The sequence below is a fragment of the Acartia tonsa genome, chromosome 2, assembly GCF_053477335.1.
Source record: "Acartia tonsa isolate MP-2025a chromosome 2, ASM5347733v1, whole genome shotgun sequence".
Lineage (NCBI taxonomy): Eukaryota > Metazoa > Arthropoda > Copepoda > Calanoida > Acartiidae > Acartia > Acartia tonsa.
Genome location: NC_137261.1, coordinates 6,041,654 through 6,064,858, shown reverse-complemented (window position 1 = coordinate 6,064,858; position 23,205 = coordinate 6,041,654). Strand labels below are relative to the sequence as shown.

General features: G+C 30.6%; 2 protein-coding genes across 2 annotated transcripts in view; both read left to right on the top strand.

Moving 5' to 3' along the window:
* LOC145334989 (uncharacterized) overlaps positions 1-23,205 on the top strand; it is a 155,809-nt gene that overhangs the window by 61,967 nt on the left and 70,637 nt on the right. The window lies entirely within an intron of this gene.
* Positions 1-23,205, top strand: part of LOC145334972 (high affinity cAMP-specific and IBMX-insensitive 3',5'-cyclic phosphodiesterase 8A-like) — a 108,304-nt gene that overhangs the window by 54,769 nt on the left and 30,330 nt on the right. The window contains exons 3-5 of the mRNA XM_080180618.1: positions 3,340-3,421; positions 20,922-21,072; positions 22,101-22,200. Of these exons, the coding sequence (XP_080036744.1) occupies positions 3,340-3,421; positions 20,922-21,072; positions 22,101-22,200 (333 nt within the window). The remainder of the gene's footprint in view (positions 1-3,339; positions 3,422-20,921; positions 21,073-22,100; positions 22,201-23,205) is intronic.

The window sequence follows — 23,205 nt, the reverse complement described above, 5'->3', positions numbered from 1 at the left end:
ATTTTTTTTTATCCTGGTGCATGTAAGATAACTAAACCAACTTATAGGAAAGTTGAAGTTGTACTATTGAAATGGTTATGTAATTTTTTATAGACTAACTTGTCTTGATAATGTGGGCGAATAGAAAATATTAATTGTTCAATATTTGCCAGTGATGCAAGCCAGGGAGGAAAGGTGCATTAGTCTGTTTATTTTGTCCCCAAAATTTTATAAGAACGTTTGCTTGTGTGTTGACTTAATAACTTTGGGGGACTTTTATTGATTTTTAATGAGTTTGTTTATTAAGTTGAGTGTCTTATTAACTTTTCAACCAATAATTGTAATCTACAGAGGGATTAATTTTGTGTATTGGCTATGTACATCAATTTTTCGGCCATTGTCTTATCCGTTTAGATCCTTGGATGCACGCATATTAAAAACACGGATTTCATAAATGATATGTATGTCTGTTCAACCTTCACTAGTACGATTTAACATCACTACCGGATAGCTTGAAAGATCCTGTCAAGCGCATTATTTCAATACAAGGCCCGGGCATAAAAATAATGGGATTCATACCCATAGACGTCCAAGGGGGGGGGGGTGATGGGGCGATTACCCCCCCCCCCCCCAAAAAAAAAAAAAAAACGAATTACCCCCCCCTTAAAAAAACTTTACCCCCCCCCCAAACAAAAAATAAAAAGCTTGGACGCCCCTGTTCATACCTACCATCTTTAGTATTTTCTGTTTTGGGTCGAAAATCGAACCCAATACCTCCTTAGCAAAGACGTGTCAACCAGGAATCTAAAGAGATAGACATTGGCCGATAAATTAATGTACATTCCAATGTTTACGCACAAAACTATCCCTTCCGTAGATTACAATTAGTAATTAAAGCGTTTGGACACTCAACAAAATTAACCAAATGAATCAAAATACAATTAAAGTCTCCAAGGTTGTTAAGCGAACGAATAAAAAACGTTAAAAAGACTTTGTTGACTAGTGTAATAACAGCCCAATATTCCCTCCTACCCTGCGTGTGAACACTTGTAGTACACTTTACAATTTTAGCTTTGTTGCGACCATCATAACATTATTGTTCTTGTTCATCCAAAGTACAAAAAAGAGACACATTGTCTGGATAGAGTTTTCACTATAAATTTAATAATTTTTCGCGGAAATTTGGTTCTATTTGGTTTAAAGCAGATACTGTTTGTCTATGTTTGGACAAGAGAGACACTTTTTTCATAGAGTCAAGTTGAGTTTAGTTTTGTTTTAACGTAATACGATTCTGGTATTTGCAATAGTTTAAAGGGATAAGATTTAACAAATTTTATAATTTTTACATTTACATTAACATTATATCTTCTATATAATTTTTACCTATCCGTCAAATTGATGATTACTTATTTAGATTGTAAAAGAACACAATATTCTTTACAGTGTAGCTTCTCAAAGGTCCAGGGAATGATTATAACTTTTTTTGAGTAGGGTATCACCACCCTCCCAAGGAAAATCGTCTAAAGAAAGAAAGAAAAAAAACCACCCCAAAAAATGTTTACTTACTTTTTCTATTTAAGACTACAATTGAAATGTTTACTCCTCTCCACACCACCCACCCCCCAAAAAAAGTTCCCCTAGAGACCCTCATGGGCGAATCCGCTAATAGAAAATAAAAAAAAACAAAGTAAATTTTTAGAAAAGTAAAAATATCTATTATTATATCATGAAAAGAATTTTATTGTAAGGAAGGTTAGAAATAAGGAAAGAGGTAGAGTGGAGAAGCATAATTTGGTAGCTGCAGATTGCTGAAAAAATTGCTGCTGTCGATTTTCATGTTAAGGTTGCTAACAGCATTAAAAAAAAGGGTTAAAAATCCATGGGATGGATTGCTCACCTTGCTAAAATGGTGTAGTTACGGTTGCCTACCCATAAAAGAAATAAAAACATTGAATTAAAAAGGAAAGGGGTAAAGAATTTCAAATTTCAATACTATCTTTGATGCTATATCCCTTTAAATCTTTTAACTTAAAATAGTACGGATGATGAAAACCTTTATAGTTCCATGACTCATACACTTTTCTCATGTCCTTCATAATGAGGCAGTAAGTTGTCAAGTGTCAGTCTGTTTGTGTAACCGGTAAGTTTTCATAAAAGACAGATCATTCTAGAATTTTCCGAATGTTCATTATTGATCCATGCTATTTTGAGGGAGATATGGAGAATAAATTAAGCCTCCCCCCCCCCCCCCCGTTTTAAACGTGTCTTTTTATGCTTCGGATGTTTTTTTTATAAATTTTAATGTCAAGCCATATATATTCAAAGATATATATCAATTTCAAAAGTAAAAACTAGATTGAAAAATAAGAAAAATAATTTGCAAATAAGGACAACCATAAATAAAACTTTTACAAAATTTTGATAAATTATGTCTAATAATTTTAAATTGGACTCATAGTTTATTTATTAATTTTGATAGATTCGGTTCATTCTAAGAAATAATGTTATCTTTAATTCTGCTGTTAATAAAGATGGGTGTCTGAAAGTTCTTGTGATGATTACCATTTCCATAATCATAACAGTGAGCAATTACTTTACTACTCACTTTGTCCGCTTGATCCTTATCTCTGGAGCTTCGCTACTTTTGGATGTTGCAATCCTTTTTTTACTTTATCAATTAAGAACTGGCATTCGTGAAGACAGCAAATTTATCCCTTTACAAGAGAAACTACGCTGTGAAAAATAATGAATAAGGATTATCATATTCTTTGTAAAGAATCTGGGAGGGTTAAATTACATTTAAACCCCAACTATTTTGCATTTTATAAATTCTTACCAGACAAAGATGTTATTTGATACTTTGATATTTTTTGCACAAAAAGTTTGTACAAAATTATTTTCTCAGTTGTCTTCTGGAAGTCTTATTATTAACATTCTAGACATTTTAAATATAATAAGCAAAAAAATTATATAATTTTAAAGTAGCTTTATCTGTTTTATGCCCAGAACCAACATGGAGCTCTACCGGAAAGGGGAACTCAATACAAATACCAATGTAGTTTCTATACTAATTTTACATATTTTAGCTAAAAATAAAAGTTTTAAGTAAATGTTTAAATTATGCCCTTTGCAGACGAAATTAAATAATTATAAAAAGAAAGAAAGTTTTATGTTAAATTTTACTCAGAACATCCTAAAATCTACAAACAAAGCACTCAATCAGTGGTTAGCGAGATCTTAAGAGAACAGAACCTTAATCTGACTTATCAATTTGTAATTTAGAGAAAACAAAATATTTTTCAGATTTTAAACATAACAATACAAATGATCTTAATTTAAACATGTGAAAATGTTTTGTAGGCGCAACTCAATATCTGGCTCTGGGTTTAAGCAGCTGGATAAGGCAGATCTCTCCTGGAACCTGGCTCCGCCAAATGGAAAGGTTAGTCATCCTTGTTTTCTTGGTTTTTTTTTGTGTAATCTGTGTTTGTGCACCAATCTGTAAGGGCTACCAAATTATCATCAATAGCATTTGAAATCGGTATTAAACAAGAAAGTTTAAAAAGCTTATCCCATATAAATCACTCACTTTTATCTCGATAAATTAAAATTGTAACCCTCAAACAACTCTTTGCAACCGAAAAATGATTGTTATTGGACGGATTAGCTTAGACTTATAGAGTAGTTCAACTGCTAAAAATCGAATAAGAATAATTAATTTTCTCTTTCTTTGATAAAAAGGATTGATTATTAATTTTTTTTAAAAAGGATGTTTTACGTCTGTCTTGGTATTAATAGCAAAAATTTATTAACAAAACGGATATTATTATTATCTTAATAAAAAGAATTGTGAATCAAGTCGGGAATACGAAGGGAATTCCTATTAGTACCTTGTAAAGTTAAATTAATACATGGTTCTGTACATTATGTTAACTATAACAATCACAAATATAAGTACAGATGATGTACAATATCGAACCCTGAATTGTATTTCAGACTTGATAAAAAATCTGTTTTTAATATTTTGTTATTAAAAACATAAGATGAATGAATCAATAGTGGTCTAAATTAAATATCAAAAAAAAAAAATGTCTGAACTTGTAACAATGGATATAGAATGCGTAGATGTTGTGACAGGGTAATTTTGTCATCAATTTATGTTGTTATTAAAGTCCTCAGTTATTGGTCAATACCTTCCTCCAAGGTCAGGATAGGGGATAGGGTAACACCCTAAGGGGGAGTTATTAGCCCGCTGGGTGAAACATTTTATCAGTTGTATGCGAGAATTACAATTATTAAGATGATATTCCTAGTTTAAAACTAATCTTACCCAAATATTTTTTTTATTTTGCGGCCACCCTGATGGATAAAAAACACATAAGATGATTTTCGTGACATGTTCAATTTAGCTTTTCATTTTTAATAGCGACGCTGCTTAACAACTAACAATTTTTTGTCCAGCTGACTTTCTATCTGTAAAAAAATGTGTAAATGGATGTTCTTGGATGCTATTTGAGATACATAGTGGGAATGATTTGTAAAGATTTCAATAGCAAAAAATCAAACAATAAACTTTGATATTCTCTAACGCTGATTAGGAAAATTGACTTTTAAGAGAAAAATGTAATTTTCTCGGCTGCTATATAAGATTTTTAGTATTTTGGTATTTTTTCATTTGTTTTTTGCAAACAATGGTTGTTGTTGTAGTTGTAGCCATGATTCTCTGAAGTTAGGACTCAGATGCACACGGAGACTGGAAGTGAGAATCCTTTGGCCAATCTTAAATTGGTAAGCTTCGCGCACAGCTGATTGTATTCTATGTTACATTACAAGCTGACCCGCAATTCTCGTGGAAGCTACTCAATTATTACATCACCCAGCCCTAGAGTTTTGGCAGGTGTTCCATATTAAGCCACCCTAATTAATGGCACTCTCATACGAGGAGCATGGATGAGGGAAAGCATGGTTAGAGCTGCTTGATTTGTAGAATCCTAACTTCCTACAAATCTCCCCCCTTACAACCCTAGGGCATCTTAGGGAAGGTTGCGTGATCATAATCTGACAAATTGCGACAGCATTTGTCAACCAAGTGCAAAGTCTATGTGGGGACTTGAACTCGGTTTCTCCCAACCACAGTGTAGTGCGCTAACCACTGCACTATGGGACACCCTTTGCAAACAATGGTTGTTATCATCCTTGTCAGTTTACATATTATCATTTATACAATAGTACAAATTTGTTAGAAATAAACAAAAAGTAGTGTGTATTTTTTTAAAACAGTTATTGATCCAAGCCTTTTTTCCCTTTATAGTGCAATAATAATATCTATATTATTAAGACAAAATAATTTAAATTTTTACTATGTAGTTTTCTATGTATGAAAACTTGAATATTATACACTTTTATAGAGCCTAATCTTAGATTTTATTACCTTGCAAGTATGAAGAAAATGGAGTAGATTGATTTATCTGCCATTGAGCTCTTCTTTTTTCCAAAGTATTATGCAATTTATATACATTTAAAATGATTATTATGTCATTAAGAATATATCAACAACATCAAGCTAAATAATAATCAAAAGAAATTGAAAAAAAGTCTGGCTCCACACACCCATGGATAGAGGAGAGGCAAATCAAATAAAAAATATGATTTTTTCATACTTTACAACTCTATGCAACTATTTTAAAAAATCCGCTAGATAAAAACCGGTTCTCAGTCACACTGAAAAATCATGTATAGCAGCGTATTCAGACAATTTTCACGAATGTTAAATAAAAAATCACAGGATAATATCAGTTTTGTTAGCCCGGGCATTAGGCAGAACTGTTTTTAATCTTAGAATTTGACTTTTTAATATCCGCAGAAAGCTGTCTTTAATACGATGCAATAAATAACTATTAACATCTTTAAATTGCTTTTAATTGTAAAGTATTTCATGATTAGAATATAGCACACACATAAGATTTTATTAGAAAGTTAAGCTATTTTTCCACTATGGCTACAAATCCGGTTAATATCCGCTGGACAAGAACAGGTGTGAGCCATACCGCTTAATCCTTTTACATACAAGTTTCCACGAATATTCAAATAAAAATAAAAAAACTAATCGCCGTTTTGCTAGCTCTAACCTTCATTTTACTATCCGCGATAACTTGTCTATAATACTATTCGATACTTAACACCATGGTGAAAATTCAAAAATTTGTTCTATGCAATTCTTCAATTTTCCTATTTCTTAAACCGTGTGAGCTCCTCTGTAAAGAATGCATATCTCAAAGCAATGTTGAAATTTTGACAGCTTAAATTATATTCACACTGGCTTTGTATAGGACAAATTTTTTTTAAAAATATTATGAAATATTAGAAGCATGAAAAAAATGAGCTGTTTATGAATGATTTTTAAAAAAATCTCTTTCATTTAAACGTAATTTGATCTTAAAAATTACAAAAAAAACTTTTAGACCTCTTATAATTTAAATTGACTTATATCCAAAACTAGTTTAAAATAAAGCATAAAATATATTGAAAATTATTTTCAATAATTATTTTGTATCATGTGATGTTTTATTTCATATTTTATTCAACATTTTTTAAAGTCAGAACCAAATTTAAATTTTTAAAAGATTTTAAAAATTGATAATTTTTCAAGTAGTGATTTATTTACGTTTGGAAGTAGTGTAGGCAATAAAAACTTGTGTTGTAGTTTAAATTGAAATTGTTTAGTTGCAAAGCTGCTCTATATCTATTGTATACTTCCTGGTTTGTATGTCCAGTGACGTCCTAGTTTAGAGTATTGTTTTTTTTCAGAGCAGCCCTTACAGGTCGTCATAATCGGAAAAATCGAAAAAATTAAGACTGGATAAAAGATTTCAATTTTTTAAAAATTAAATTGCTGAAAAAACCGATATAGGGTATGTGTTTTCTTTTATGTAAATTGTATATTTGAGCTTCGCTACCAAAGTGTTTATTCATCCTTGATTTCGTTACAAGTCTTGGATGGTCAAAACTGAATTTTATTATATATTGTAGAATACAAGGATTGGCAGCCGCGCACAAGGCACAAATTAAGCGAAAGACGTATTACAATTTTGAATACTAGGTTTTTCACCACTCAAAGACATTTATAAAGTTTCCCTTAGAAGTACAATCAATTTGAAACCACACTTTTCGAGATCCTAATTCTAATTGACGGTGCATTCACATTTCACGCGCAGTTGCCGAGCCCTAGTAGAATGTTTACGAGTAGATAAAGTTAGATTCACTAAAAGATTAGATTTAAATCTAAATATTCAGTCTCGGAAAATTTCAGGGCCAAGATTCTTGTTTCATTTCATATACAATTTTTTGGTAATTTTAAAAATAATTGAAATATAAATTTTACTGGTATTTCTTACCTACCCGACGATGGAAAAAATATCCCTCCAAAAAAACTAATTTTTAACTTTTTAAATGCGTTTTAGCCACAGTTGGGACATATAAAATCTTTAGAATACCCCTTCTATTTTCTTTTTGGTTTAAAACATTCAAGTTTTCTTTAATTTTGGAAATCCCGGGGTGATAAAAAGTTTTGACCCTTTCATTGCCCACTTTTTCAAGCTTTTTTTTTACTGTCCGTTTTTTAAAAAAAATTTAAGTAGTTTTAAATCATTTGATATTGAATTTAAAAAAGTTTAATTATTTTTTTTCATTAGTGAAAATTGAAGAGAAATGATCCTGTAAGAACATGATCCCGCAGGGTTCGAGCCCCCTTATCTTTAGCTTTTCTTTTTTTAAAAATTTACTACGATTTTAAGTCCACTTTTTAAAATTTTATAAGTATTATCTTTCTTGACAATTAAAAGTTTAGTAAATAAAGATAATGGGTAATACATAATAAAAAAAATAATTAATGAGCAAATAAAAATATCATAAATATCAGTGACATTATTTAAAAATCATAAATTTTCAACATTAATTGTCAAATTAGGAATCATTTAGTATTTTCAATACTGTGTGTTGATTAGATATTATACAAGTCTTTGAGGGGGGCGACATTGAGCTGTTTATTACACTAGTCCCCAAAGTTTTATTATAATATTTTCTTATTCTTTGGCTCAACAACTTTATGGCCTTTTATTGAATTGTAATTGGCAGGTTCATTAAGTTAAGAGTTCAAACGTTTAAACCACTAATTGTTATCTAAAGAAGGGGTAATTTGTGTATTATCATTGGGGATGTAAACCAATTTATCAGCCATTGTCTTATCTCTTGAGATCCCTGCGTCTTTCTATATAAAAATGTTTATTTACTTCATTTTTAAAAGCGAAGCTTTTCTATAATTAGGATCGGTCCGTCCGTACGTCTGAACGGATAGCTTTTTTTTGGTTGATTTAGGCATGTTAGAATTGTCCTATCGATTTCAAACTTTGCATGGTGATTCCTGTAGAAGTTAGGTACGAGTTAGAAAGCGTAGCAACTCTATAATCATTGATTTTTTTTACATTTTTAACAACAAATTTGTATGTGACCTAATTATCCGATTGGCCTGATTTTTGGTATAATGATTCCTGGGACAACAAAGTACAATATTATATGCGAAGCAACTCTATAATAAAGTCCTAAAAATGTAAGTATGTCAATAAACATTATCCTGTATCAAGCAGTTTTTCAACAAATTTACTTATTATTTTGCTTGTCCTACCGTTTCAGAGCTTCGCTTTTATGGATGTTGTCATATTTGTTTTTGGAATTGTCCAACACCGCAGAGGTTAATTTATTATGGCAGTTTTGGTAAAAATCAATATTAAATCTTTCTTAACATCAACACAACAATTTGTTTTAGAGCTCACGATCACATGAGGCTGAAAAAAGGAAAAATATTATCTTTATTTTTATTACGACTTCGAAACCGATTAGTATCCTCTGGATTCTAATTTTCCACAAATTTTAAATTAAAAATAATAAATTTGTCAGCCCAGGCCTTCCCTAGGGTCTAACAAAACTGGTTTAAATGCGATAAATAACTATCATTGCATTGTAATAAAGACAAGTTTCTGCAGACAGGAAAATAAAAAAGTATAAAATATTTTATATATTTTTAAAAAGAACTAAGGAAAACCAGTTAAAATTCTAAATTTCGAAATGTAAATTAAGATTTTTGAAATTAAGTTACAATTGAAACATTAAAGTAGTGATTAACAACATTCATAAAAGCGAAGCTCTGAAATGGTAGGTCAAACGAACATTAAAACTTGGAGAGTGTCAGAACTGAATAATCAGATTATAAATGTACAAAAGTCGTACAAAAATAATTTTACGTTACATTAAATCGTTACATGCATCACTATGCAAAATTTTAAATCAATAGAACAATTCTAACCTGCATAAACTCGGTAAAAGAGCTAACTTTCACGGACGGACTGACGGAAGGACCGACCCTAATTATAGAAAAAATAAGTATATAAAACTAGAGTAAAGTACATTTATGTCAAATATAATATGTATTATAATAGTTGGAAGGTCGAAAAAATATTTCTTTACATCATAACGAATATGTATACATTTTTACAATAAAAAAATCCTTTTCATAGTAAAAAACCGGTAAAATTATTAGTTTCCTAGTTTTGCTGCCAGGATTTTACGTTTGTCACAGAAGTTAAACCGATTTTTTTGAGAGATTTTGATTATGAAAAGGTATGTTTTTTGATTGTAAAAACATATTAAGTTATTGACATTCTAACTTTGTGTCCAAAACAAACTCATAATTTTAAACCAGCTAGTGAAATTTAATATTCAAATTTCATATATGAGGACTAGAAATATTTAAAGATTTCCAACCAACTGCCATTTTAAGATTTAATTAGTCAGTCCGTTAGTCCGTGACGCTATGGGGGAAACGTGATTTCTTCGGCTCCTATTAAAGATAGACAGCTGAAATTTCTAGTGAAGATTACTATGGCATATGCTCATCTAATCTATGAATTGTTTTGTCCAGCTGTGTATTAAATAGGGTGCTAGATCGATTCCTAGATTTTCACGTTTTTGTAATTTTCTCGATTCCTGTTCAAGATAAACGGCTGGAATTTTCAGGGATTAAATAAATTCACATTCTACACATATTTCCATCAAGTTTTATTAAGATGCCTTTACGGGTTGGGGTGCTAGATCGATTCCTAGATTTTTAAGTTTTCATGATTTTCGATCCCTATACATGATAGACAGCTGGAATTTTCAGGTATTGAATAAGTTTACACTCTACATATTTCCATCAAGTTTTATTAAAGCTAACCCTTACTAGTTCTAATGGAGGAAAAATATTTTCTTCTTGTCTACTATGTAATGTAAAAGTATAGTAATTACTTATCATTGATTTTCAATACTTATGACATCATTACAAAATATAGAGAAGAAAAAAAAACATGTTATACGGGCATTTACGCATGTTTCAGAATTATTCTTCATAACGAAGCTACCATATAACTAGGGCTTATATGTAGGAGAAATTGAATTTATTCGGCTGGTATAATGTTAATCCATTAGGCCATCATGAGAATGAATTTATCGTGGATAAAATTTTATTTACTTGCTGTTAAATAGAAGAGTTTATTTTTATTTTTTTGTGAATATTCCCTGACCAAAGTGCAAGAGTTAGTAAATCATTTTTTCTCTCATTCATAATTTTCAATAAATATGGTTTCATTTAAGAGCTTCGCTACCTATGGATGTTGTCATAATAATTGTATGTTTGTATACATTATATTTTTGATTGATATTGGAATATTTTTTGTACTATTTAGCTAGCTTATATAGATAACATTACTGTCAAACTTGTTTTCACCTGAACTTGTAGCGTAGCACTGCAATAAAATTCATAGCATTTCATTTTTTCAACTAAAAAATTATGACATTAGTAGCAGTTTTGTAAGGGCCAAAGGCAAAGGCCGATAAATTGGTTATCGGTTAATAGACAGCTTTCCGCAGGTAGGAAACTAAAAAATTATAAGATTAGAAGCAGTTATGTTGGCCCCTAGGGGCCAAAGGCAAAGGCCGACAAATTGGTATAAATATTATGATTTTTATCAGTTTTCGGCGGCATACAGCAAAAAGAGCATAACTATGATTTAAAACGTTTAATATACTCCTAAATAAGTAAAGCCATTTCAATCAGTTGTGTTCGGTTAAAGTTAAAACCTTGCCCTTATTTCACCCCCTGATGGTGTCACACCTCCATGGTGAATCGCAGTGCACGCAACTAATTTCAGTGATATATTAATATTGTAATTCATTTTAATGGATAGGGTAATATGATAAAAAAACGAAATACTTAAAACTGTCATTTATCTGTAATGCCTTAAAAGTGGTTGAATTGATAGCCTTTTGCATTTACCCTGACTATAAATTATGTAGATGAAAATCCATTAAAAAAATATTGTAAACAACGATGACAAAATCCTAAGTACCGCTAAGCAAAGAAATGAAACCGAACAAAGCAAGTCAAAGAAAAGGTGTCAATTAGTTAATAGAATATTTAATTCAGAAATAAAGTTTTTTACTAATATCTTACATGTATCTCATTACTAAAAGACTAATTCTATGGTTTAAATAGTTTACTTTTCAGATAAGCATAATTTTAAGAAATAGTTTCGCGTTTATTGGAATTAAACGACCTTGCTTTTATTTGTATTTAAATGGTAGGTGTAATAGTATATTGCTGCGTCTTTATGGTGTATTGTGTTGGAATAGAACAATACAATATAGGATGACCATATATAGAAAATCTCAGAGCAACTACACACTAGCACAATTTAAAAGAAGGCTCTGCTATTTTGTTTTTTTTTATTTGTTACGTTGAAATTAAATAATATTTAGAATATATGCTTTTATCTTATTTTGTCGGATCTTAATTAATCTAATATAAAGTTTCATTCAAAAGAAAAAGTTAACTTATTTCAGATTTTATTTAGGAAGGATGTTTAAAACTCAAAAGTGTCCTAACTATTCCACCAATAATTTTATCTAAAAAGGGATTAACTTTGTTTTAACAAATTGATGGTTGCATTAAATTATAGTCCATTGACCATCCCTTCAGTTCTTATAATTAATTGAAGTATCAATTTTAATGCCAATGGAGACACAAAATCTTATTCATGGAGTGTTCCTTACATTCTTACTGGAGACACTAAACCTACTCTCCATATGCATCCAATGAATTTAGATCAGATTTAAATCTATAGCCCTCTATCTATTTCAAGCCTTCTATCCAAATTCTTTCAATAAATTCTGGAATGAAGTCAGCAAAATACTTTTAGCATAAAAAACATCACACAAAAAAAGGGTTTTTAATCCTCTTAAGATAAATTATATTGCTGAACTACTTTTAAAAATGTAAACAATTATCTATTTTGTATGCCTACAGAAAAACCAATTAGCAAAGTTTAAAGAGTATCTGCTTGATTTAAATTTGATTTGTGAGCTGAAATATTTTATGTAGTTAATCCCATACTTTAAATAGGTAATAATAACCATTGGTCGGCCCACACTAATCTTATGTTATTACAAGTATGCAAATTTTTGGATCATTATTTGAAACAACACTTTTTAAAAAGAAATATTACCATAAAAAAAAACACAGTTTGGTAGACCAACTTTTTTCGATAAAAAAAAGGATTAAATGTTTATTTTAGGCTAGGTTAGATTAAGTAAATGTTAGAAGAGCTCCGAAGGATAGTATCCCTTTAGGCCCGCAGGGTTAGAAAATATACATATTTTTAATTAAAAGGGTGGTTTTGGTGGTCTAAAATTAGGTCTACGTGAAAGAACCAAACTTCGCAGTTATAAATGAAATCAAGTATCTTTCCTTTCAAATATTTTCGTACGGTAAAAGTATTTTTAAATAGCATTGTTAATGGGTTTTAATTTCTCTAGTATTTTGAAAATCACTTGGATTTATTGATGATATTCCTAGTACTGGATTTATTATCTTTGTCAGCTAAACTAATTATTAGATGTAAATTTAATTAAATCCTTGACTAAAATTATTTAAAACATTTGAGAAAAATTGGTTATTTTATGAAAATACTTTTTAAATCTATAAAGCATATTTTTTCATATTATATTTAATGCTATTACTTTTTTATGTATCACTTTATCGCCATTGCGTTTTTACGAGCTGCCCCAGATACAATTTTATGCTTGTAAGCGTGTCTTATCAGTAGCTTCCTTTTTTTTCTATTAAATTAAAAATTTGAAGAAATGTCCATTTTTACAGAGGTTTAATTTGTCATAGCCATTAATAAAATAGCCTAAAACCTTAGTGTGACCAGTAGGTAAATTCTCTAAAAATCAGCGGTTACAGATATCTTAACAGATAGACAAATATAGTTCTACTTTTTTTATTATAAAATGAGAAACATTCAAACACAGCAACTATCTATTATCATAACCAGACAGTGTATTAGTTTACATTATTGATTTAATTTTATACTAATTTAACAATTCTAATGAATTCTTCAATAAGACTGTTCGTTTGTTTGACTATCTGATTGGTTAAGCTTTTTAAAAGGAAGCTGTTATACTTGTTATATAATAAGGTTTTATCTAAATTAAACAAAAATTATCTAATTTTTAATTTGAATAGTAATTTAAAATTAGATAAAATTGATTAAATTTCTAATTTAAATGTCATAAGCATACATGAATTTATTTAAAACACTACAATAAATAGGATACATATAATTTAATATAATATATATGAAAATAATATTCCGTTTACTGACTCTAATGGGCCATTGTTTAATGAAAGCATAGCTACTGTACTCAAGCAGTTTGTCTGTCCGTTTTTAGTATTAGTTTGTTAGTTAGTTACGCTTATAAATATACCAGAAATGGGAGGTTGTACCATCCCTCTTTTATTTTTTTGTGTTATTAAGGTAATTTTAGCGGACAATATAATTTCTTTAAGTTTTAAGGTTTTCGTGACTGTAAACGAAAGGAGAGTAATCTTTTTTTTTCATTTTAAAAAGGCATCAATTTTCATGAAAACTATTAATGATAGATTAATGATTTCAAAGACGTAAAGGCACAATATTTTAAGTTAAGCAGTTAATTTGTTGAACTGTCTTTTCATGGATGTTGTCATCCGTGTTAAATAGAACCTATCTGTGTACACTTAATTTTAGATAATATAGTTATTCATTAGACAACAATACATGCCAAATTTAATATCTGTTATTCTCTGTACTGAAGGAAGTTTATTATTATTTGAAAAACCTACAGTCTCTGATTGTTTTTTGTTAAATATTTCTATAAAATAAAATTGCTAATGTTATTTTGGTCATCCTATTATATAAAGTAGTAAGCGTTTTTTGTCTGTCCCGAAGGATCTCGCTAACCGCTAAACCGATATTGTTCTCCTTTACATTGAAGCTTCTTATAGGTCCTGGGAAGGTTTTAAACTATTTTTGGAGAGGGTGTCTTCACCCTCCTCCCCCCAAAAATATTTTCTTAACTCTTTTTAAACTAAAATTTAAAATTGGATGAGGTCGACTTTTCCCCCTCCTACCAGTGCCCACAGAGGCTTCTAGGGGCGTAGCCGCTAGTTATAGTCATAAAGGATAAAGTCCACATATCACCCTGTGCTTTAAGTTTAAGTTAGATGATCGGCTTAACAAATTAGAGTACTTAATATAAATTTGAGTGAAAATCATAGTCTACTAAAATAAATTGTTTTTAAAAAGTAAGTACATAAACAAATCTCTTTGTAAGAAATGTATTTGAAATTTTTAATGCATAATATCTTGCAAAAAGGATCCAAATGGACCTAGACCGTGGTCAAAGTTTAGCAATCTTCAACTTTTTTTGTCTGGAATCACAGTATGATACATGTTATGTAATTCAAAATTATTATTTTCAATTATACAATTGTACTAAGAACTGTTTTATAATCATAATTTATGTTTAGAAATTACATAAATTTAATTAATGTTTTGCTTAGTAAATGAAATATAAGATATTGTAATTAGCAAAAACAAACTTTATAATGTGATGCGATTATTAAAATGCACGTTTTTGTTTCATTAATATTTTCTCAATAATTTGACAGAACTTTAAAATGTATTGATAATCTATTGCGGCTGTAGCTAAGAGTGGCCGCGACTGAGGGAGGCCACGGCTGTTGGTTGAGGTTGGCAAAGGTTGAGATTGGCAAATTCTTCCTCCAAGTTGCTCAGCTTCCACAAACACTCATGGTTTGTTATGACTGCGACTATAGTTTTTCAATGCTTTAGGACAGGATACGGTGTGTGTCTGTCTGTGTTTTGTTTAGCGAAGGATCTTGCTCACCACTGGACCCAAATGTTTCTCCTTTAAAACGTTGGTTCTTATGGGTCGTTGACAGGTTTATGAATATTTTTATGGAAGGTACCACCAACTTCCCAAGAAAAGTTGTCCCTTAAATAACAGAGAGTCCTCTTTATAAATCCCCAAATTTATATTTCATGTATAACTCCTCATTGAAAAATAATATTATTGCTTAGCAACACAATTATAAGATCACATGTCTTGTTCTTACATACAAACATATTAAAGAACCCATGGATATTATCATGTTAGATTACAGAAACCTTATACAAAAGTAACTGGTTTTTTGTCTGTCTTTGGCGAAGGATCTCGCTAACCCCTGAACCAATATGAATCTCCTTTACAGTGATGCTTGCCCTGGGTCCAGGGAAGGTTGATAATTATGAGGGAGAGTACATCCAACCTCCAAGAGAAATCACCCTCTGGATATAAATAACAACCAATTCCCCTTCCCTACAACCTTAACCTCCTAAAAAAAAGAACTTTTAAGAACTCTAATTGAAAGTGGAGGATCGACCTACGAACCATCCCCTCCAATAGCTTGGCTCTGGAGACTTTTAATAGCGTAGCCGCTAGTATTAAAGACAAAAACTCTCTAAGAATTTATTTTAATTTATAAAAAGGTTAGTTTCAAAGACTAAATTCTATTCTGTAATTATCCTTTATATGGTTCGGTTTCTGTACTTCAACATAGTAAAATGAATGGACCCTTTTACATACAGGATACATGTGTTTACAGATACACGTCATATTTTTAATATCATCTTACATATAAGATTACTTGGAATAGAGAGATAGTTTATTCTAAACCAATATTTTTTTTCTACGTCAGAAAATCTTTGGTAAATAGATAAAAACAATAACGCATCCAGCCATAGATGGATGTAGAAAATACGTGCATATCATTGACAGGGGTAAAGTTGTCGTCAATTTTGGTTGGTAACATGGACATCATGAATAGTCAGTTCGTTTATCTAGTAGGACGGGGGTTGATGAAATGGGTAGGGTTGGATGGGAAGAGCGTTCGTTTTTTTTAGCCTGCTACAAGTTTTACTTTATTAGAGTACATGATAAACATAATCATTGAACAAGTCTCCTTTTTCAATCAATCAGGATCCCATAAAAAGCTAGTTGGACATGAGGTGGGTTTTTGAAAAAAATAATCACAAAATTGGATGGATCGTCAAAACTAAGATTTGTAAAAATCTTCCAATGTTATTTTTATTATATTTATAAATTGGTTCGTGTCTTTGTTTAAAACCCTCCTATAATAGTAGCACATTTTTTAGAAATTTAAAGATTTGTACAAAATAAGATCTGGTGGTTCAGTTTAACGGTTATTCAGGAGGGGGGGTATAGGGTGAGAAAAGGTGAGCATTTTTTCCTAAAAATCTTAGTTTAGGGTGTTGTTGACACCCCTCTTATGGATGCCATTGTCTGACCTACTCGTTTACATATTTATATAATATGAACCTATGGTAAGCTCTAGTAGACAACAATCTTTAATTGTAAATAGATTTTTGGTTCGTTCTTTTAAAACTATTAATCTATTTCTAGTAAGACAATAATCTTCAGCTAGTTAAATTGCTGAGATTGAAAAAAGCAGTACTTTGGATTTTTCCATCTATATGACATTTTACATTTTTTTAATGAGATGAAAATATTGACAATTAGATTATATATCACAAATTGTGTGATTTTTTGTAAATAATGATCTAAAACGTTTAATTATAATCTAGCTGCTACGTCACTAGCCTATAGGGACATTAACAATTGATAAAACTTCCCTAAAATGAAGAACTCAATTTCTTCTCGAGTAGTTGGAAAATATTTTTATCGGAAAGGAACACAGTAAAAGTGTCGGACTGATTATGACGTAAAAAAAAATTAGCCAATGAGAGGCCACTATAAATTTTACCATTGGTCAATAATGGCCTCTCATTGGCTAATTTTTTTTTACGTCATAATCAGTCCGACGCTTTTACTGTGTTCTAATTTGATGCTGCTTTGTGGTCGACATAACCGTTTTATGTGGATAGAATGCCACTAGTTTTGACAATGTTGGCATATTAATAAACAATATTATGCATGGCTCCCAAACCGATAAATATCCGCTGGATTTGAACCGGTACTGAGCAATACAAAAAAATATGTATCTTATCGTATTATAGACAATTTTCCACGAGTAAAAAAAAAATTATACCATTTTTGTAGGCCCCATGCTGATATAACTGGAATTAAATTATTAATCTCTACTTTTCCATCTTACTATCCACGGAAAGTTGTCAATAAAACGATGCTATAATTAACTATTCTAGATACTTTCGTTACGTTTATTTTAGTTATTTCCTATTTTAACTAGAATTAATTCTCATAACAAATCCATTCTCTTTGGATAATTCCTCCTTGTTTATTTTTGTGTTATTTTTCCCAAAACATGATTTACAATCGTGAAGAGAGAAATACACTTTACACGTGTTAAAAAGAGCATCAAAGATAGTATACAATCATGGTCCGTTTGTTCGAAACAGACGGCACTGATAGTAAATTTAAGCAAGTTTGAATAGTCACATTAATTTCAAACTATGCACGATAACACCTGAAACCGACAGTTACAATTTGGAAAGAGTTGCAACTCTAAACTTTACATCAAAAAGTAGGTATGTCCATTTTAAATATGTAATTTTTATATGTTTTAAAATTATTATCATGTTGTTCAATGTTTGTTTGCCGTCTGTTTTGTTGAGGTTCGCTCCTATGGATGTCACCTTCGCATTTTGGTAAAAATTAAAGCTGAATAGTGAATAGATCTATTGAAATACATTGCATAACTGCAAAAAAAAACACCCAGTCTTTCAATTTTTGCTTTTTTACTAAACATTTTCATTTTTCATAAGTCATAAGTCATTTTGCTTTCAAATGTTCTAAAGAAATCGATATATTGTTACTTGGATGTTGCACCAGAATTTCATGTAACACTGGCAGCTGGCTAAAATAACGATACCAACCATCTACCTCTTCATTACCTCCCATCCCCTCCCCTCCTGCTGGGTGAACGAACTGACTAATTAATGAGCTTCTAATATATCCTATATCCATTTCTAAAGAATATCCTAATTTTAATGTTAGGAAAACATTTGATCTGAGGGAGTTATTTAAGAAAACCTACTATATTTTTTTAATAAAAACAAATCCCATGAAAAATAAAAAATATCATGTAATATTTTTTCTCGTATTCATTCGAATCCGGTGGATAGGAACCGGTTCTCATCCATACGAAAAACTATGTCTAGCATCGTATTATATCCAGCTTTCTACGAATATAGAAATGTACAATCATAAGATTAAAACTAGTTTTTTTAGCCGGGGACTTCGTCACCTCGGGGCTAAAAAAACTAGTTTTAATCTTATAATTGTACATTCTATATCCGCGGAAAGCCGTTTATAATACGATACGAGAAATAACTATTACATTAATCTTTTTTTTGTTCAAAGCTAGTTAAACTTGTTTTCAACTTTATACTATGGAGGAAATGAAATTTACTTTACTTGAATATAATTTTCTCGGTTGGTATTAAAGATAGACGGCAAAAGTTTTTGCCAATGCTAATCCAGTGTATAATTTACCTATTTAGTCTATCTGTCGCTCATGCTACAAAAGCCCAATAAAAAAGTTGTTTAATAAGGTCTCGTGATTTTCTACCTTCTAAATAATTTTTTAAACACTGGAATTATGTTCTATTACTCATTTCTTCGGTTTGCTCATCAATGATCTTTTGAATTATGCAAGGAGCATGGGGACATTGGGCGGCTTATTACACTAGTCCCAAAAGTTTCTTTTTCTTGTTCGTTTGCTTAACAATTTTGGGGACTCATTTGAATTTTGATTTGTTGGTTCATTAGGTTGACTGTCCAAACGTGATTTTGTGTATCATCATTGGGGATTTCTTTATACCCATGCTTCTTGTGGATGTTTTCATTATCTATAATACAAAGTAGAACGATGTCTGTCTGTCCGTCTGTCTGTCCCTTAAGATCTCGGTAACCACTGAACCGATTGGATTCTACTCTTCAGGGTATATACCTATTGGTCCTGCGGTGGTTTTAAGCTATTTTCTAGGGGCTAGGCTAGGGGCGAAGCCACTAGTTATTTTATAAACAAGTAACCTACCTAGTATCTTTACTCTTGAGAATTGTGTGCGCAGTATAATAAAAGATAAAATTGTCATGATTAGATTGTCGGAGGTGTTAACAGATTCAACATTTCTACTTTACATTTATTTATTATGTTTTTTGTGCTTAAAGTTTAAATTTTTAGATAGTACATTTTTTATTTGATTTATAATAAAATTGAGAAGTTAAAATTATTGTAGGTATAATTATAAGAACTTTAACTTTCTAATCTTTAGAATATAATTTAATCTTAACCCAAAATTGTAATTTTCAATGGTTCTCTTTGTCTTTGTCTCGCGCCTTGGATTTCATCTTTTTCTTTAATAAATCAATACCATCTTTTCGCGGTTCTGGATGTCGAGCCTTTGACGATAAATTGATGTACATTCCCAATTGTGATTAACAAAATTAATCCTTTAGTAAATCAAAATTATTAGTGGAAAAGTTTAGACACTACTATTTGGGAACTAACCAATAATGATGCAACAAAAGTACCCAAAGTTTTTAAGAGTACGGATAAGATAACAGGGGAATAAAACTTTGGGTACTAGTGAAATTTACCATCCAATGTCCCCTCCCTCTCTTACAATAACAAAGTTAGAAATGATTAAAATGAAAATTTAGTGATGTCAGCTATTGAGTTTGATTTAGATGATTTTGAAAACTCAAATCATGTTCTGTTCATGGGATTAACACATTTTTATCTGTAGTTCAATAAATCATATAAGGAACTTATTACCATTATACAAGCACATTTTAAACATAAAATCTTTTAAGAGGCATCATCAAATTTTGCCTAATTTGTTTTAAATACTTTTATAGGTTGAGATCTTAGGTATAAAAGTTAAAAGAAGAATAAAAAACATAAAAGTGGGTTAAAAAGGGTAATGCAGATAAAAAAAGTTCTTTCGTATATAAATATGTAGACGCAACAAAGAAGTCAAAGCTTTTTGTTTAAGGGGAGAAATAGGTTGGAAAGTAAAAAAGTACCCTTTCTATTTTGGATAATTGCAACCCCCCTCCCCCCTTGTAAATGTAAAATTTAGAAAATTGAACCAATTTCTAATAACCATATTCTTTGAGCCACAGGGTTAATTGAAATGTATAAAACTAAGTAATCATACACAACGAATATGACTCGCTTGCCCAACTCTTGAAAGCCTCTGTTTAATGTAAATACGAGATATAGACAATATTATCGAACATAAAATATTAAGAAAATGTAGTTTTTTCTTATTCATAAAGATACATAGAACTATTTTCAATATATTTGCATAAAATAAAACATTTCCAACTTTCAAAACAAAATTTTAATCTACGCATGGGGGAACTCTGTTTATTATTAGGAATGTTCATCAATTTATCGTCCATTGTCTTATCCCTTACGATCCCTGGTAATTTGGTTCCTTGTTTAATTTAATTTTTATTTTCAGATGGTACATGAGCACAATTACTTTGATATTGGCAGCCTACAGCTTCCTCTACAGCTGCCAAGTTTGCTGATCACTGGGTGTAGCAGCAGCCAGCTGTCAGCCCTGTCAGAAGCTGCCTCAAGTCTGGACCTAAATAATACCTGTCTACAGGAAAACACACGCATATAATTTTCAAGTTGGATATATTACCTAATCTAACCCAACATGAACCCTACAAAGGTTAATCTTATCAAGGGGAATGTCGTCGTCCCTATCCTCCTGTTTTCTTTAAATAAAAGTAACTGGATGTGTCTCTGTATGTAGCGAAAGATCTCGCTAAACGCAGAGCCGATATGGTTCTCCTTAACAATGAAGATGATGCTTCAAATGTTAAGGAAGTTCTAGAAATATTTTTGGGAGGATATCGTACCTTTACGATATCTTAACCAATTGTCAACGGATTTTCTATTTTCGACTAAAAGTATTAGAAAATAATTTTCTTTATTTCTGTGCAATAATTGCATGTCTATATGGCAAAGTAGTAGGATGTATGAGTGTCTTTTATTTGAAGACTTCTGTAACTTGACAATGGACATTTTATATTGAATTTAATTTTTTTGCCACTAAAGGCTTTTAAAAACAATTTTTAATTATTCAATGTAGAAATAGGAAGTCTTCGCAATTTCACATTTAAGTGGGCTGTTTAAAAAATGCACAATAATTTAGATGTTACAAATTGGGGGAAGAAAAGGGATGTAGAATAATATAAGCGCCATTGTGAACTCCACCCATGAAATTACAGTACAATATATTGTCTATATACTGTTTGAAGTTTATATTGAAAAGGCTTAGTATAGAATTTCAATACATAGAAAAATACTCACCAACTTTTAAACATTTTTATTGAATTTTTGAGAAAAAAAATTCCAAAACTTAGCCAATCTTATTATGAAATATTAGATGTTCCGCCTCTAGCCTATAATAATTAAATTGTGTTTCAGTAAAATTAAAAATAATTTTCTTTGTTGAGTGGAGGATCCCTCCCCCAAAAATAGGATTAAACCTTCCCACTGGACTTATGAGAAGCCTCACTGTAATGGAGAATCATATTGCTTCGCTACACACATACATCCTGTTACTTTTATATAAGGATAATTGATTAATTAGTTTGCAATGTGTGATGTTTATAAATGGCGCAGGGTTCAGATGAAAGTATGTCAAGTTACAGACAAGACAGGCAGAACCTGGTCATTCTGGAGCTTAAATCTGGTGTCAAATATAACCCCCAAGCTCTTATAAAGTAAGTTATCATCCTATCATAAGAATTTTTTGTCTGAATCTTAAGAATTCAATAACTGGACCCTGACAAATAGATAATTTGATAATTGGGTCAACATAGAGGGCAAAGAAAAGAGTAGAGAAAAAAAGGGTAAAAATTGAGGGGGATCAAACAAAACAAAATCTTTTTCAAATATCTGAAGTTTTCATTTAAACAAGGATGACAACATCCATAAGTAGCGAAGCACAAACAATTAAATAAGAATTTAGATATTAGTGTCAAAAGCATGTATATTAGGAAAAAATCACGAAACCTTTTCAACATTTGTTTTTAATTTCTTAATATTTATATTTCAGTACTATGACTAACAGACTGACGTTCAAAGTAAATTACATACTGGATGCTCAAAACAACGGGAAATTTAATTTTTATATTGTTAACTACAAAAATTTTAAAAACGAACCATAAAAACCAAAGATATGAGGAAAAATGTGAAAAATATAAAAATAGCAAAAAACCTTCAAAAAGGCAGTTTGACCGCATTGATGTTTTCTTGAAACAACAGGAAATTTAATTTTGATATCTATAACTGAAAATCTCTGGAAATCAGGCCATAAACACCAAAGGTATGGAGAAAAATGTGAAAAATACAAAAATAGCCTAAAACCTGCTTAAAGGCAGTCTGACCGTCATAGTTGTTTTCTTGAAACGACAGGAAATTTATTTTGATACTATAACTGTAAAAATTTTGGAAATCGGACCATAAACACCAAAGATATGGAGAAACATTTGAAAAATACAAAAATAGCCTAAAACCTGCTTAAAAGCGGTCCTACCGCCATAGATGTATTATAGTTAATTGTGCTCCTTAATAATGGGAATGTTGTCAAAAAATTTCAGCCTTTTATCTTTTACAGGAGCCGAGAAAATCACGTTTCCCCCAAACTAAGACAGACATACGGACAGACGGACATTTCAAATTATAGAGTAACTTCGCTACTAATAAAAAAAGAAATGTTTACCAAT